An 18,787-nucleotide genomic window follows, 5' to 3' on the forward strand; every position below is an offset into this window, starting at 1 on the left:
AAAGAATAATTTTAGTTTTAAAATGTACATGTGTATAATATCTTTATTAATAAAGTTTTCCCATCATAAAGATCGTGAGATTAATTTATGGATTTCCATAGAACATTTCAATAATGGCTATAAAATTGATATAATTTAACAGAGATAAGTTCACTTTTATAGGGTTGAAAATCAATAGAATAGTTAGAGTTGTCATTTGTTTTACTAATTCTGTTTATGCAAAAATAGATGCTAACGAGCTCTTTCTATCCAATATCATATTGAAATTCCTATTGCTATTGGAGTGAACGATGATAGTTTTCCTTAAAAAGAAAAAAAAAAAAAAAGGTATATACACCCAACAGGATTGATATGAAAACAATTTAACTTGAGTGATGTAATTATGTAATGGAATGTAAAAAATTATAGCTATTAAGGTGTTGTGACATGTTCTAATGAATGAAGTTATATTGGTTGATGACACTATATCTCCTACTCATTAATTATTTGGATAGAGTGTATTATTTTACATAGCATGAAGAAATAAAGTCATAAATTACCACTAAAAATTACATCCATATACTTTCATTTAATATTAATGATACTTCTCCCACACCCATGAATTATAAAAAAAAAAAAAAAAAATCAAAACAACATCAGCAGCAGTTTGAATCGCCAGGAAACTCACAATGCAATGCAATTCTTTTTACATATAGCTAGTAAATTTCATGGGAGGAAAGTTATCATTTCTAGAGAATAGATTTATAAGGCAAATCTGCACATACGTAACTTGCTAATGTCTCCTGTTTAAGTATCCAAGTGATTGGAAATATGTTTTAAGCTTTCTTATTTTCACATCTAAAGAGAAAAACATACTTTTTAAGTTAAGGTAAATAAGCTGATCTTATTATCACTTTTTATTATAAGACAATATACTGCTAATATGTAGTACAAATATTTAATACGGCATTCTTTAAAAATAAAAAGGCAGCCAACTTTACTTTTTATAAAATCTTAGAAGGAAAAAGTGAAAGATGAATTTAATATGATAGTCAAAAAGAACCAAGTACTACAAGTTCCTTTCCAAAATCTGTTTTCTTTTCTTAGAACATAAATTAGAATTATAAAAAATACAATAATAGAATTAAACAAAGGATTAAATTTCTCTAATCTCATTTGCCAGGGGTATGTGGTCTATTCGTTCTTGGGAAGCTAATAAATTAATCTCTTCATGGTCCTTAAATATAACCTCAATATTGTTGACAAGCTATATGTTTTAGTTTTCTTCCTTTTCTCTCTCAATGACTGCCTCTACATGACCCATCAGTCCAGCACAAGCCTATACAGAAAAACATTCATTTGAAAGAACTCTTACACCAAAGAATCTACAACAAAAGAACAGCTTTATCTTGGTAAATTTTTTTACTAATTCAAGTGTCATGCTTACCTTAAAAAAATAAAATAAAATAAAAAATAAAAAAAAACTGAGCTACTTTTCTACATTTCTCAAGACAACTGCTTTTTTAAGCATAGTACTCAACCCTGTGCAAATACATAGAGAAAGAAAAAAAAACCCCTAATAAACATTCCATTTCCTCATTATCTTTGTTTCACTGGCTTCCTACACAGATTTCACTATTTCTAGGTCTACATTCACATAAAAGCTTTCGCCTCTCTTGACTAGACATTGTAGATTAAAATATTTCATAAAGAACACTGTTAAAATTGTAAAAGAGAACACTAACATTCTTGTGATAGTTTTGGATTGTGAAGACCTTTCTTAGGTGACTAAAAATCCTACCTCCAAAAGTCCAAGGGGACCATTTTGCTGGGTGCTATGAATAAACAGAACTGAAATTTTTTTTTCATAATTAACACAAACAAAACAAGCTAGGTAGATAGCTTCTTACACACAATTCACAGTACTCTGCAGCAATGGGAAGAGTAGCTACCTAGAAACTGTAAAATATGGAAAACTGCATCACTTGGTGAAAAATGCTTGGTTCTCTTTATCTTGTTGTTTCTTAAGAATCACCTCAAATAATTGCTTTCTTATGGAAAAAAAAAAAGAGGAAAAGAAAGTAAAAAATAAAAAGGAAGAGAAACCAGCCATTCACAGTATTGTTCTTGTCTTATTAGTTTTTCAACTTGAATTAATTCATTAAAAATGGTGGCAACTGCCAAAGAAATCATAACACCCTTTCAAATCATTCAGAGAAAAAAAGTAATTTCTTACAAAATCACTCCTTCTCATCAGGAGATTGTGAGTGTATGTGTGTGTGCACACGTGCACTTGCGTATCTGTCTTAAAAACATAATTACATGTTCCTTAAAGAATTCATTAAGAACAGAGGTGTCATTGTTTGTTAGCAAATATAATAATTTAATAAACAGTCAAATTTTTAGCATCTTAAGTTTCTTAATGTGAATCTATATACTGTAATTCATTAAAATTAGTTTCTGTGATCAATGATCTAGATATTGTGAAACTTCTAAAGTGAAACAAATCATCATAGGGTGACTGTAGTTTTCAGAAGCTCACTAGCCAAGGTATTTAGTGAATATACTTGCATCTTCTAGACAGAAAGGCGGCTTTTTTGCTTTTAGGAGTCTTTGAATTCAACTTGGTGTTAGAGGAAAGGAAAGACACAGAGGCAAATAATTTATCCATAGAATATGAAAAATAAAGCAATCAGACTTCTGCTCTTGTATTTATACTTAATTTTGTCCTAACAATCAAAAAAATATTTTATGTGAAAAAATAATTTGGAAATAGAGGTAGAAACTTATAAAATATACTAAGTAGAATTATCTTTAAAAGAATATGCCAACAAGCATTTGACTACAGGTTACAGAAAGAGCACTTTAATTTTGTCTCATTCAATTTTTTCATAAATCTTTCATTCTTATAAATGTCTAGCATGATTATAAAATTAAGAGGTGGAAAATATATTTATTTTCTCTCATGATGACTGAAATGCTCTCCTTTATGCCAGTACAAATAATTTCAGCTAAAATCTCATCTACCTCAATTATCTAAATACCATATTCACCATAGCTGAAAAAAAAGTCACTAATTCAACTTAGTTTCAATTGGTTTGGTTCTACTAATTATACCAACTAAAAATTATTTTCTGGGTGAGTGATTCCTTATCTACTTTGCAACCATGAACATTATTAAATAATAAAGAAGTAAATTATTTTATAATGGATTTACCAACTAAATTATGTGGAAAAAAACTATTAATGTATAGGTAACCTCATCTCTTATAGAAACATAGTTTGAAAGTGCATATAGTCTTAATCAATGTTCACCTTAAGGTCCATAATTGAGGTATTTGTTAATATAATCAATATTAATAATCACTTTCATATGTGTGAAAGGTATATTAGCAAAACAGCACTATTTCAAAACATATATTCATTAGATTCTAGGAAAATTGCTAAATAGGAAGAAGAATAATAGACAGGCTTTCCTGCAATTTACTTGAGTAAAATAAGAAATGGCTAAAAAAAATAAAAGTAAAATATATCTAAAATTATGTTATGGAAAGGTAAAAGTGAAATGGTTTTATAATAAGAGGTGGGCAAGTTGGTAGCAAAGACGCACAACAAAATTGTCGTTTCATTTCAATGTGACAACAGTTTTTGACAGCAGATTAGTTTAACATTGAACATCCCACCAAAACAGTAATCCATTTCCAAGTGCATAATAATTCATTGTTGCCCTTCGCTGTACATTAAATGTCACCCATCACTGTGACAGGAATATAAAAGCTATTGCACACTAGTCAGGAATCAAGATCAAAACTGTTAATATAAGCACTTTGGACATGGTTTTCCAAACTCGGTTATACTATTAAGAACACTCTATTTAGAACACCTCTACCTCTGAGCTCCAAGAGAAATACAGAATACTTTTACAAGTATAAGGACACTCAGTAAGGCAAGAGCCTTGTCATCTTGTGACCACGACCATGTTAGAGCCAAAACATGTCAAGACAGTCCTTGTGGTCACTATAATAATAAAGCCTTCTGAAGATTCTAAGGATACCATACTCTGCTGCCTACTTCAATAATACAATAGATAATATTCTAAAAACAATGTAAAGTGATTCAAGGTAAAAACATGCAAGATATATCTATATTCTTCTTTACTCAGAAACACTAATGTTATGTATTAATAACAGTGAATATTCCTTGATTTGTTTTCTTGCTAAGAAGGCCAGGTTAGTAAATATTGCTTGCCTTCTTGTACTCTTTTTCCTATTTTGACCATATTCATGTGTTCATTTAAATAACCTAAGAAATTTCTGGGTAATAATATCCTTACTACAAAATTTGGTAGAGTATTATTTTTCTTCTCTAGACTTTATTTGTATTTAATTTTAAATGCCAATCTCAGAATAAAATATGTAGTGTTCTCATATATTTAGGAATAATTATTAAGCTCACATCAATCCTGTTGGAGGGAAATGTGTGTACCATTATTCCCCTCTTTTAAGTTTCGTTTTCAGTCATTCATCTCTGTATAACAAACTAGTAAGAATCCTAGACCAGGATTTACATGCTGTATTTCAGAACAGCTCTGGTTGTCTTGGAGACAACTATGATTAAAAGAAAAAAAAAAGTTCACTAATATTATGGGAATTTAAATTGACTTATTTTATAAATAGAATTTATTGTATCAATATCATCTCTTCTTTAATAAAGAAAATATTTGAAGCAAGGTGAAAAATATCGCATCATTTGTGTAAAGCGTGTATTCCTTAACCAGTTTTTATATGACTAACTGACATCTCTATGCTAATATACCTAGGTCAAAGAAAAAAAGAATAGAAAGAGGGGGGAAAGTTTAGGGGTAATTATGATTAAGTACAAATCATGGACAAGATTTTTTCCTAACCCTCTGTCAGCCAAGAGCTTTTGTTAGGATACCTGGGATAAGGCCATTCTACGTCTAGAACACATTACTCTTGGGCTCATCTCTACTCTTAAATAAGATTTCTTGGCTAATTCAGACAAGCATGTTGGTTATGTCATTATGCTATAAACAATAATGTGACTGTTTGCAAGAGATCACAGATTATAAAACCATACCAGCAAAATAAGTAAGACCATAAATATCTTTGTTAATACTGGTTAAAAAATTTAGATCTTTTGCTAAGCATTTTTTTAGATTACCTTTTTCTTATAAAATAAAGGTACAAAGGTATCACAATCACCAACTACCTTTAAATTCAATTTTAAAAAAACATAAATTCTAACAATTACGATCAGTTCTTAATTTATCATAAAATTAGTATTGTTAATACTATGATATAGCAGATAATTCAATAAGCCTTAAATCTAATATTCTAATGATAACAACAATCTACTTAATGCTCTACTTCCTTTACAGTTAGCTATATGTTTTTCTTCAGTGAAATATGTTACAAGCCATTTTTTAGGAAAATATATTTAAAATATATGGTATTCACAAAAATTTAGGATAACTATCAAATATTCCAATGTATGTCATTCCTAGACAATAGATATTTATTGATAGGTAAAATAAAAAAGCTACACTTATCTTGATAACAAATATTATGATTCCATTTAAATTAGAATGGCAATTAAGTTTTACAGTTGAAACTTGGATATTTCGTCTGTATTTGTACATCATGAACTTCTTCCATGGTAACAATAATTCAATATCATGTCAGAGTGGATTTTAATTATATAAATTCATTTTGTTCAGGAGTTTTAATGTAAAATTTAAATGGACTCTAGCCAATAAATTATCTTTTAATCTGAGTTTTTACTGAATTTTTAAAAATGGCATATTTACACAAAATTATTTTAATACTGAGAAAGAACAAAATATTCTGAAAGAATCTATAGTTTATTCTTATATTATGTATTATTTTACCAAGGACATCTAATATTATTTCTTAATATAGAATATGTTTATTATTTACCAGTCTATCTGTTAATTTGCCCATAAATAAAGAATTTACACTTAATTTTTAAAGTATATGAGGATATTTTCATATCATTAAATAAAATATTGAAATAAAATCATTTTCAAATACGTTAATGTGTTAACTAATGACAAAATGTAACAACAATATTTCAAAAATTAAATACTGAAAAATGGTACCCAGCTAATGTTATATTCTCAAATAGGATGATCCAATGTATTTCTTTTGAGTAAAATTAATACATGTACTTTGTTCAAAGATGCTTGAAAATAAGAGGGCTGTTTTAGTTTCAGAAGATATGAAAAAAGTTGGAGCTAAAAAATTATATAGATGTTATATTATTACATTATTTGATGGATTATCAAAGTGAGAGGTATAGAAATATTTTGAAAGTTAGATAAGCATATACACATACTACATACCTCTACTTGCAAATGTATTTTTAAGCTGTGAAAGAATCCAGATGTTTCAGTATTTGCTTTTGAATCTAATTTCAGAACATTTAGGCAGAGAAGATTGAGACTGTCTAAAATTTTTAATGTGAATTTGAAATAATCCAATCGCCTCTGTTTAAAATCCTTTGGAAACTACAGTTAGATTTACTTCAGCATGATTGATGCCCACGCTATTGCCTCAGAATTCTCAGAAACTTCTCCTCCTGGCTTTGTTTATATTCTACCTGGGGAATTTTGTTAATTTAATTAAGAAGAAACAAGTGTACCTGCAGATTTTTTTCTATACTTTGGCTTTTTCTTTACTTTGAACTATTTATTTTTCTGTTTGCCCTGTGGACAGATTTCATAGTTCTCCAGTCACTAAATAATTTGAACTGTCATCCTTGAACTCATATCTCTGAATACATATAAAACAGGATTGCTTGTGTTGGTCACTATAAAAAGATGTAGTTTGTTCAAAGATGCTTGAAAATAAGAGGGCTGTTTTATTTTCATAAGACATGAAAAAAAGTTGGAGCTAAAAACTTAAGAACTTCTTACGCCAAATTCTCCATTTCTGGGGGAGAACTCCAAACTTCAAATGCATATTTTAACACTATCTATCACAGAGCTACAAATGCTACATGTATATATGGTTCCAAAACAAATTTTTCGACAAATGTAAATGATAATTGTTTGAAGCACTCAAGTGTTAATATTGAACCAATTAGGTGAAATATTATAAATTTGTATGAAATTTATGTATAAATAGATCAAAAACATTCGTATATAAATATGACAAAGTAAATATGTCAAAATATATAAAAATATTATTCTGCCTCTATTGTTGATTTTGTTTTTTTATTAATTTTTTTGTACTGCTAGGAAAATATACATAACTTCATTGAAAAAATAATAAATTCAAAGAAGGCCAAATATCTTTAGTGATAAATTGATCAGAAGAAATTATTTAATGCAATTTAACCCTCTCCTCCACATATTTAATATTTAATTTTGATGATAGAGAAAAAAAACATATTTATAGTTGTACTTTATACATATTATCAACATGAAAAAATGATATGTAAAATTATAATTCATCTTAGATTTCAAGCTATCTTTTTGATATGTGTTAGAATATAAAAATTCAAAGTCTATAATGAATATGTGACTTTTAAGCTCATTAGAGTAACAATAGTGTTCTGAGTCCTGAGGGATAGTTTTATCTTCTTAATTAAGGCAAAAGAAAACTAAATCACATTGAAATGATCATCTGTTAGAAATTTGATAGTGAGGTAAGCAAAATGAGAAATGATTACAAATTTCTACTTCCAGAATAACAATAAAGTAGCAAAAGCAATATAGATTAAGCTATATCATAGGTTGTAGAGACCATTATGTAAATTAAAACTATGTATTTTTAGTTAGGCATTAGAGTTTCTGATTCTATGATTAAAATAAAACCTACATGTCAAGAAAATAAGGCAAATTTTTATAGTGTTATGTTTATTCTTTGAAAAAAAGACCAATTTTATGTAGAAAATAGTGGTAGTCTTTTTATATTTAAAATGCTTGTTTTTAATTAGCCTTACTTCAATAAAACAAAGCCATTTTTTAAGTTTTACCACTTTGGTTTTTCTTATGACTGATTTATTAATATAAATTAGTAAAACTAATTAGTAGTACTAGTATTTTGCTGTCTGGTTCAAGAGAAATCTTCAAAATAAGGAAAACATTCTTATATCATACTGATTTGGACTACTTTTAGTTTCTGATTAAGAAAAGTAAACTCTATCACAATTATAGCTTACTGACACAACCAGTATGCTTTCTGCCCAAAAAGGCATCATAGTACATTTTAATAAGTTATATGACTCTTAAATGTTCATTATTCTTCAGCACCCCATGGAGAATAAAGAAAAAGAAAAGTAAAATTGATTGTGACTTTTGACAATTATTAGTTAGAAAAAAGAGTTAACAATTGCCAAAAAAATCACAAAAGTGAGCATGTTACCTGGCTATGACAAAGAGCACACAACTGACACCCAAGTAAGCCAGCAGAATATACATCCAGATATCAGGGGAGAGAGGATTCAGGAAGGAGAAGACGCCTGGGTTTGTACCATTGGGCTTGCGGTACAAAATACTTATTCCAAGTGTCATAAAGGGCTTGGAAAAGTCGATGACCTTCTCTCGAACGTAGGTAATAGCCAGTGGAGCAACTGCAAGGTCAGCTTTCTGTAGACAGAAACATAAAAAAGAAAAAAAAAAAAAGAAAAATAGTCAGTAACCAAATTAAAATGAAGACTTTGCACTTGAGAATTATTTCAGTAACGATCATACTGAGATTTAAAGCATTCTTCACTGTGAAATAAAGCAGCTGATTTACTCTGCTTCTATTTCTATGTGCTTCTGGATTAGCAAAGCAAAATTTATTGAAGAATAAAGGGAAAAAGAAAAAAAACAATTTGATGAAAACACCGAAGAAACGATTATACATTCAGTACCTGAATTATCATGCTACTGAACCTTTATAAAATTACTTTGAACCTAAACTATTAAAACTACTTAATATCACTTGTGATTTTCTAAATACTTTGGTTAAATTCCAAATGGTAATAATAATAGCTACCTCAAATTATTTCCCTGATAATCAAGTATCATTTTTTCTTATTTTAATACCATTGAATACAATTAAAAGTTTTTTAGTCTTTAAATAGTTAACATTGTGATGGTGTTTACTGTCTCCGAGCTTTCTTTCTATCCCTCTCATTTGTTTCATATTATTTAATGAAAATCCTTGCAGCCTTGCCCAAATCGCATTAGGAAATGAGTTTTTCAATTTTCATAAAGTTGCTAATTTTCCACGGTAGCTTAAATATGTTAAATTACTAATGCTTTTCACTCATCATGTTATAACTATCTGTCAGGGGTGAACTTAAATTCTAGTATATTGAAAGAAATAATTATAATATTTTAATAATAACAATAGCATCTATTCTCATCTCCGATGAGAAGCTATATTTCTACATTCCTTTTATTTTCATAAACACACTTCATTTTCAGAGAATATAGAAGAAATGCTTATTGTAGAAAGCTACGGAAAGACATATAAATGAATAAAATTGGGCCTATAACATTTCCTCAGTCAAGGATTATTGGAGGACTTCTAGAAGGAACTCCTCTAAGAGGCTAGGTAGTTGACTCTATTATCCTGTGTATGTGTGTGCATTTATGTGTTTGGGAAATGCGGGAATGAAGAGTATGAGAGAGCCCTCAGATGCTTGCATAAAGTATCCTCGAGAGTAACTGTGGAGAGAGAAAGACATTTCCTTAAAAATTTGCAAAGAAAAACAGATCTTCAGGGTTCTGGGAAGGGTATCATTATATTTCATGTTCATAAATCAAGGAAAATATCAATTTGACAACAATAATTACTAATATCCCTTAAGCATTTACCATGCAACAGGCACTGTGCTAAGAATTTTACATGAATTGTAACATTTAATCCTTACACAATCCTACTATTCCCATTTTCAGAAAGAAAACTGAGTTCATGAGAAGTTAAAAACTTGTTCCTTTTCATAGAGTTTATTGAACACTGGAACCAGGACATAAACCCAAGCTATTGGAATCTATACATGGAAATAACAATGATATGCATCTCAGAAACCAGAAATGGAATTGTGATGACATGATTCATTCATGCATTAATTTATGAAAGAGTTTGTAGAGAAGAAAAGGGAACTATATAGAAGAGAGGGCAGTGATTAATAGATTACAGTCTATGAGCATTTAGAGGGTAAGTGCAGAGTTCAGGCAGATGGAATATGTTTCATAGGAAGTAGCACTTCCTTTAAGACAGAAAAAGAAAGTAAAGATGGATTGAAAAAGTAAATAATTTTATTAGGGAAAGAAAGTGATAATTTAAGAAATAAAGATTCCAGGTTTAAAAAATATATATTAGTGGTGGTTTGCTCCTCTTGGGGGGGGGGGTTAAATATGCACACAATACAGTTTATTTTTGTGCCACTTCACTTTGTAACCTTCTTAGGCACAGGGAAAGCAAAATTTCATCAAATATAAAGCATGTAAGTAAATATGCTTTAAACTGGTAATTTTTTTTAATTCAAAATATATATTAACAAAAGTTAGGAAACAATTCAAATAACATATTAAAACAAAACCACTATATTATTTAAAAAGTTGTTTTATAGGCATATATTAATAAGATTGACAAGACCTATATCAACTTTAAAAATTTACTTGGCAATGTCTAAAGTAAAATTTTGACTCCAAATATAAAATGAAAAAAAAAGACAAAAAATTACATCATAAAATAATTTCAATTATAGAATTGAAATTAATCATTTGAAGTGTAAAATATAAGTAGATACTTTTAAACATTTAATAAAAAAGTTAATGGATCAACAGACTGTGGTACAGCCATGTAATGAAATATTATTCAGCAATAAAAAGAAATAAGCTATCAAGCTGTAAAAGACATGGAAGAACCTTAAATGCATATTACTAAGTGAAACATACCAGTCTGAAAAGGTTTTATATGGTATGATTCCAACAATATAACATTTTGGAAAAGGGAAAACTATGGAGACTAAAAAGAACTGTGGTTGCCATTGGCTCAGGGTAATATGGAAGCAATGAATAGGTGGAGAACAGAACATTTTTAAGGCAGTGAAACTATTCTGTAAGAACTGTGATTGTGGGTCATAACACTATGCATTTATCAAAACCTATGAAAGAATACAAAAACCAAATCCTAATGTAATCTATAGATTTTAGCTACTAATAATGTATCAATAATGGTTCATCAATTGTAACAGATATACACTAATGGAAGCAGTTAATAATAAGGAAAACTGTGTGTGTGAGAAGGTAGGATGAGAGAGGGTGTGTGGAAATTCTACTTTCTGCGCAATTTTTCTATAAGCCTTAAATCTCTCTAAAAAGTCTATTAATTTTAAAAAAATAACAACAGGTCATTTAACTATATACTCAGTAGGATTTAATATGTTATGTTGATTAATTAATTAAAACTTGGTTGTTACTATTAATAGTAAAACACATAAAACTTATCAAACATTATCAAAAATAAGCAGTCTCTAATTGCATACCAAATATATTTTTTAAATATATTTTTAAATATATTTTTTTATTATACCAAATATATTTTTAAAACCCATTTAAACAATCCTCAGGATTATCTTACAGCAGTAAAGATGAAGATTTATTTATACGTAATAGCATTCTCAATAAATAAGATCTAACTTCATTACAAATCTATTAATAATAATTTTGAAATCTAATCAAAATGTTGTTTATTAAAGATGTTTGTAATGATAGATGTGGTATTTCCCCAATAAGTTTTATATTATTAAAGACTGAGCAGGAAAGAAAAGAGCCTGATTGAATAAGTCAAGAACTTCTTATCTCTGTAGACACGTTATGATTTAATGAAAATAGATTTAGTAATTGATTTTTTGTTTTAAAGAATAAAGTAATCTTGTATTAGAAAACATCAGTGGTCAAAATTGTTTAAAAATCTATTTCAGCAAAATAAAAATAAATAAGTAAATTGTTATTTATCACATGAATAGTACAAAGGAAACAGCTCACTTCATTCTTACAGGGTCAGCGAAGGCTTTAACAAAAAATTACACTGGTGTTAGTCCTGAAGAAATAGTCTGAGATGACAAAGGTCTGAATTGGGAGGGTGGCAGCAGCAGGAAAAGGAAAAAATCATAGTATTAGCTTGCATTAAATGTATTCATTATGGGCCAAGACTGAATTATAATCTTTTTCCATATTACTTCAATTAACCCTCATAACAGCTCTACCAGATTTGTAGTCTAATTTCCTTTTTACAGATAAGAAAAAAAAAAAAAGAAAAAAACGGAAACATGAGAGTTTAAGTATGGATCTGAAGGTGACTTAACCATACTCATTTCCTACTATTTTTCTTGTATAATCATTCATATATGCAGCATAACCATTTTTTCTGCTAAACCATTTCTGTATTTCCTTGCCCAAAACAATCTTCCCTTTACTCCATTATACAAATTATATAAGAGACATCTCTGGTTCTTTTTCTTCTGTGAAGCCTTTTCTGAACATTCTATAAACATTAGTATCTCCTAAGTGAATTTTTATAGCACTTGTAAACTTGTAAACTTAATTGAACATGTAACAATACTTTTTGTCCTATTTCTGATTTTTACACATGTAAGTCAACTAATATATTAACAGAGTTATGAATGCACATTTGTTGTAATTGTATTATTTCTGTTCCCATGAGAGTATAAGCACTTTGAAACCCTCAGGCATTCACTTCGATCAAAGCACATAGCTCTGAACTGAGGGAATGGTAAAGTAGTCCTCCCTGGAAATTTTACAAAGATGCCTGGACAGCACCTACCTCATTAATTGAATAAGTATGAACTTAATATTCTCTCATTCTATGTGAAATTCTTCCAAATTGTCTTATTTAGCCCTTTGATCATAATCAATCTAATATCCTTAGGGCATTGGACAAAATTTGACACCAAAGAACTGCTTAGTAATTGCTGAACATAGTTTGAATTTAACTTACTAAAGTTTTCAAAGAAAATCACTCAGAGAATTTTAAAAGTGAATTTTTCTGATCTAACTGTAGAAATAAGATTTATTTTTACATTAATATAATTTCTGGTGAACTAACCATCTTTTATAATTCTTTTTATGGAGTTATATAGCTAGTAGCAATCCTTTGATTAAAGTCTCATAAAACAGTGGTAACATTATTTTTAGTCTAATACCCAATTATCTAATACAAAAAATAGATAACAAAGCATATCTTCATGAATGACATGACTTTGAATTTTATTATGTTGAGACACACTTATGAAGTCCTAGTAACCAAAGAACGTAATGATGTTATTTTATAATTTTATGATCTGGTCAGTGAAACTTCTTATGCAACCCTCTTAAAGTTCTTGCAATTTAACAACAAAAAAACAGCTCTAAATATTGTTTTCTTTTCCACAATATTATAAAATGCATAGTAAGTTGGTCAAATAATTAAAGTAGTAAGTGTTATGAATAAATTGGAAACATTTTAACTGTTTTAGCTAAGACATTTAGGCAAATTAATTATGCATATCAATGTAACTTATAAGTGAGATTGCACTTTCTTAAATTCTTTGCATTGTATCATTTAAACAAATGCTTTGCCTTTTATTTTAGGGAAATATGGTTCATTTTCTGTACACATCATGTACCACCTCCACTAGCATCTACCTAGTCATAACGTCACACCTCCTGGCCTTTCACAGCAGCCACCTAATTTGTTCATTGCTTTCATTCTTGTCCGACTAGATTCTGTTCATCTAGAGAAAGTTGTTTTTAAAACACATATCAGATTACTACTTCTTGCTCAGAATCCTCCACTGTTTTCTAGCACACACAGAATAAAATCTAATCTCAGACTACAAAGTTCTATAAGAGATGACCCTTGACTCCTTCATCAACATCGGATCCTGTCACTCTTCAGTTCTTAATTAGATCACTTTTGTTCCAACAATGCTAGCTACCTTGCTAATCTTTAAATATGTGTACACACTCCTGTCTCAGGTCCTTTATAGTTGCTATTCCTTCTGCCTGAAAAGTTTGTCCCTTGTTCATACACATGGCTTATTCTCTCACTTCATTCATGCGTCTCTTCTGATGTTAGTCACTCAAAGGGATCTTTCCTGACCACTCATTCCATCACTTTCCACCTCCTTGCCACATTTTCATTTTATTCAAAAACTTATCATGACTTGAAACTCTGTCATTTATTTCAGTCTTCTCCCAATAAAATGGAAGTTCCATTTGAGTAAAGAGTTTCTCTGTTTTGTCCAATTTGGTACTTCCTGTGCTTAGTAGAGAGCTTGGCATAGAGTAGTTATTAAATAAATATTTTTAAATGAATGGGTAAATAAATAAAACTATCATTACTGCTAATTCTTCCTCTACTACTTCTCTAAACTTCTTTACAGAAGACAATATTCTTAAGTTTTGTTTTCCTAAAACAGTCAGATTTGATGTGCATGATTTCTATTTTTATATAAATGAAATAATAATAAATAACTTCTAAAATGTTTCATATAATATTTCTGTGGTCAACTGGGCTTTAGTTATTATAATAAATAAATCACCTCACACCACCATGTTAGTACTCACTAGGTTGTGTCTAAGAAAAATATTTAATGAGATTAAAGTTATATGTGTTTTTTTCATATATGAAAACCTAACTTCAAACTTCTATAAATTGTATATATTTTATATAGTACACACTAATATGTATGTAGGTTTACAAAAACATAAGCTTATATTTGAGAAATATGCCTTCAGTTGCTTTTCACCAAACCAAGTAGTAAACATATAGAACACAGTGGAAGGTGAAGTAGGCAATTGAGTTAAAAAATACAGATTTCTTTCACACTTGTAGGGCCTAAGTAAGGGCAATTAAGAAAGAAACACAAACAGTAGTTCAGCTGCTGTTTCAGTAGCTGTTATCTCACTAATGCTTAAGTAAGCCTGCTGATAATTTCAAATGATATTGACTGAATCTACCAAACTTGCAATTAATGATAAAATAAAAAATAAACTTCTAAACTGGTAATTCTTCAGAAGAGCCATGACTCCCAATATTTCTAGAATTAGATAGCTTGGGGGTGGGGACAGTCTAATTGTTTTTGTTTTGTTCCGTCTTGACTCAGATCCGGTTTCATTGTAAAATGTCAATTGGATATATTATAAATATTAATATTCCTATACTAAAAGTGTCATAATTTCTTCCTCTTACACTCCAATTTTTCTATAAGATTTATTTATTTTTAATGTTCTAGTTGACTTAGTATAATTCCCTCAGGAAAAATAGGTACAGAGAAACAGAGGTTTTCTTTTCTTTTTTTTTTTTACATTGTTAATTTCAAAGAAAAAACTAAACTTTTACTAAGAATAATCTGAAATCATGAATATTGATACTTCAAAGTTTAATTAGTACATCTGTTATTCATGAGCAAAGTGCTAAATAATGATGTCCCTGGCATTTTCTTTTCTGAATTTTGGGTATTACAGATTTCCTGATTTTAAAATAATTAATGTCTTTTAAAATTATAGTATAAGTAAAAAATTTTATCTTGCCAAATATAATAACCTAAGTATGACTGATATTCTATTACATCCTATAATACTTATAGTTATATTTAAACATCCAAAAGAAAAAAGTATCCATTTACGATTAAAACACTCAACAAAATGGGTATAGAAGGAAAGTATCTCAACATAATAAAGGTCATATATGACAAATCCTCAGCTTATATAATACTTCATGGTGAAAAACTAAAATCTAAGATCAGGAACAAGACAAAGCTGTCTGTTATCATCATGTTATTCAACATAGTTTTGGAAGTCCTAGCTAAAGCAATCAGGCAAGAGAAAGAAATAAAAAGCATCTGAATTGGGAACGAAGAAGTCAAATTGCCACTTTTTGCAGATGATATGATTCTCTATATAAAAAACGCTAAAGACTCCACTAAAAAGCTACTAGAAACAATAAAAAAAATGCAGTAAAGTTTTAGGATACAAAATCAATATTCAAAATCCATAGCGTTCCTATATGCTAACAATAAATATTCAGAAAAAGAAATGAAAAAAAAAAACAATTCCTTTTGCAATTGCAAAATAAAATACCTAGGAATAAACCTAATGAAGCATGTGAAGGATCTATACACTGAAAACTATGAGGCATTATTAAAAGAAATTGAAGAAGACACAAAGAAATGCAAAGATATTCCATGTTCATGGATTGGAAGAATCAACATAATTAAAAAGACCTTATTACTCAAAGCAACATACAGATTTAATGCAATACCCTTCAAAATCCCAGAGGCATTTTTTAAAGAAATAAAACAAAAGATCATCAGATTTATATGAAATAACAAAGGACCCCAGATAGCCAAAGCAATCCCAAGAAAAAAAAATAAGGCTGGAGGTTTCACTCTGCCTAACTTTAAATTGTACTACAAAGAAACAATAATTAAAACATCAAGGTACTGGCAGAAAAACAGTAATACAAACCAAAGTAACAGAAAGGAAAGCCTCTTCAATAAATGGGAAAGCCAAATGCAAAAGAATGAAACTAGACTGCTACGCTCGACTGTCACTATACACCAAAATTAACTCAAAATGGATTCAAGACCTAAATATAAGACCTGAAACAATAAATAGAAGCATAGAAGAAAACATAGGTACTAAACTCATGAATCTTGATTTTAGATAGGATTTTATAAATTTGACCTCAAAGGCAAGGTAAGTAAAAGCAAAAATAAACGAATGGGACTATGTCAAACTAAAAACCTCTGCACAGCAAAAGAAACCATCAACTAGACAGAGAGGTAACCAACTGAACAAGAGAAGATATTTGCAAACAACATCTCCGATAAGGGGCTAATAACCAAAATATACAAAGAACTTATACAACTCAACAATAAAAAAACAAACAATCCAATTAAAAAATGGGCAGAAGACCTAAATAGACACTTCTTCCAAGGAGATATACAAATGGCCAACAGACATATGAAAACATGCTCAACTTTACTACCTGTTAGGGAAATGCAAATCAAAACCACAACGAGATACCACCTCATACCTTTAAGAATGGCTGTCATCAACAGGACAAGTAAAAACAAGTGTTGTAGAGGTTGTAGGGAAAAAAGGACCCTTATACACTGCTGGTGGGAATGTAAACTGGTACAACCACAATGAAAAACAGTTTAGAGTTTCCTCAAAAATTTAAGAATAGAATTACCATATGACCCAGCAATTCCTCTTTCTGGGTATTTACCTCCAAAATTTGAAAGCGTGTATCCATAAAGATATATGCACCCCAATGTTCAGTACAGCATTATTCATGGTGGTCAAGACATGGAAACAACCAAACTGCCCTTCAGTAGATGATTGGATAAGGAACATGTAGACGATGGAATATTACTCAGCCATAAGAAAAGATGTACTGCCATTGAAGGCAACATGGATGGATCTTGAGATTATTATGCTAAGAAAAATAAGTCAAATAGAAAATACTGAAACCATATGATTTCACTTATGTGTGGGTTATAAAACTAAAAACAACAAACAAACAAGGCAAACAAACAGAGACTCATGGACATGGACCACTGTTTAGTGGTTATCAAAGGAAAATGGGTAGGAGGGGAGGTAGATAAAGGTAAAGGGGATCAAATATACAGTGACAGAAGGAAATTTAACTTTGGGTGTTGAACACACAATGCTATATACATATGACGTATTATTGAATTGTACACTTGAAACCTATATAATTTTATTAACCAACATCACACCAATAAATTTAATTAAATACACAAGGAAAAATCCACAATATTATTCAAACTCAATGTTATTTCATATATATCAAGCATGTACTTGAGAAGAGATTGATGATGAATGGCTTCTTTGAAACAAATTTATATAAAAGTTTCAAAGTAGAAAATTAGAACTCAAAACATTATTTAAAACCTCATGTCATTCCTTGAACTTATAAAATATTCATAGAATTTTTTGTTATTGATTTAAGCTATTTAAGCTACTCGTTCACATATATTTTCTGCTAAATCTTTTTTCATCTCCAGTTTAAATGCTATGAGAACACTACCAGCGGACCAAGAAACAACTACTAGCACTAAGATAGATGACTATGAACTATAAGGAACCTCCCTAATGGAACTGTGAACTTATAATTCTGTTCTGGTACACCATTCTACATTGAATAATGGATTAAGCATATTGAATTTCCTGGATTTATTTAAAAATAATAAGTAAATAATAACAGTTATAAATAATGCTATTAAAATTTCTATTATGATCAGTTTATTTTAAAACATAACAATTAATTTAGAATTAACTTATTTAGAACATTTGTCACAATAACAAATATTCCTTGACAAAGGATTATCAAAGTTGAGGATTATCTATGCTTCATTAATGGGTTAAAATAATATGCTGAGAAGTTTAAAAAAAAAAAGCGATATTTAGAGTAGTTCATTTTTCAATATGAGATGATTAAGAAAATTTGAATAGTGATTAACACTTGTAAGCCACTGAGTAAACTGGAAATCACTCCCAGCTCAACCTCTTGTATTCTTTTTTCCAGCTAAAATATAAATAAACATTAAATAATTTTACTGTAGAGGCTTACTCTCTTAAATGCATTTGTTAGACTCATTTAAATATTGTAAAGAAGAAATTATAACATGTTCTTCTGTATATCTTGCAACTGAACAAGGATTACTTTTTGCTACACAAAATGTACTTTTCTCAGAACTTGCTTTATAAACATATTTACAGTATATG

The 18,787-nt window shown here is 29.3% G+C and overlaps 1 protein-coding gene across 3 annotated transcripts in view; it reads right to left on the reverse strand.

Annotated features, from left to right (window-relative positions):
- The window catches only part of GRIK2 (glutamate ionotropic receptor kainate type subunit 2), a 580,378-nt gene that overhangs the window by 145,190 nt on the left and 416,401 nt on the right, over positions 1-18,787 (reverse strand). For all 3 annotated transcript variants that reach the window (XM_011360720.2, XM_011360721.2, XM_011360722.2), the window contains exon 11: positions 8,391-8,614. In XM_011360720.2, coding sequence (XP_011359022.1) covers positions 8,391-8,614 — 224 coding nt within the window. The remainder of the gene's footprint in view (positions 1-8,390; positions 8,615-18,787) is intronic.

The sequence above is a fragment of the Pteropus vampyrus genome, unplaced genomic scaffold (assembly GCF_000151845.1).
Source record: "Pteropus vampyrus isolate Shadow unplaced genomic scaffold, Pvam_2.0 Scaffold58, whole genome shotgun sequence".
In the NCBI taxonomy this organism is placed as follows: Eukaryota; Metazoa; Chordata; class Mammalia; order Chiroptera; family Pteropodidae; genus Pteropus; species Pteropus vampyrus.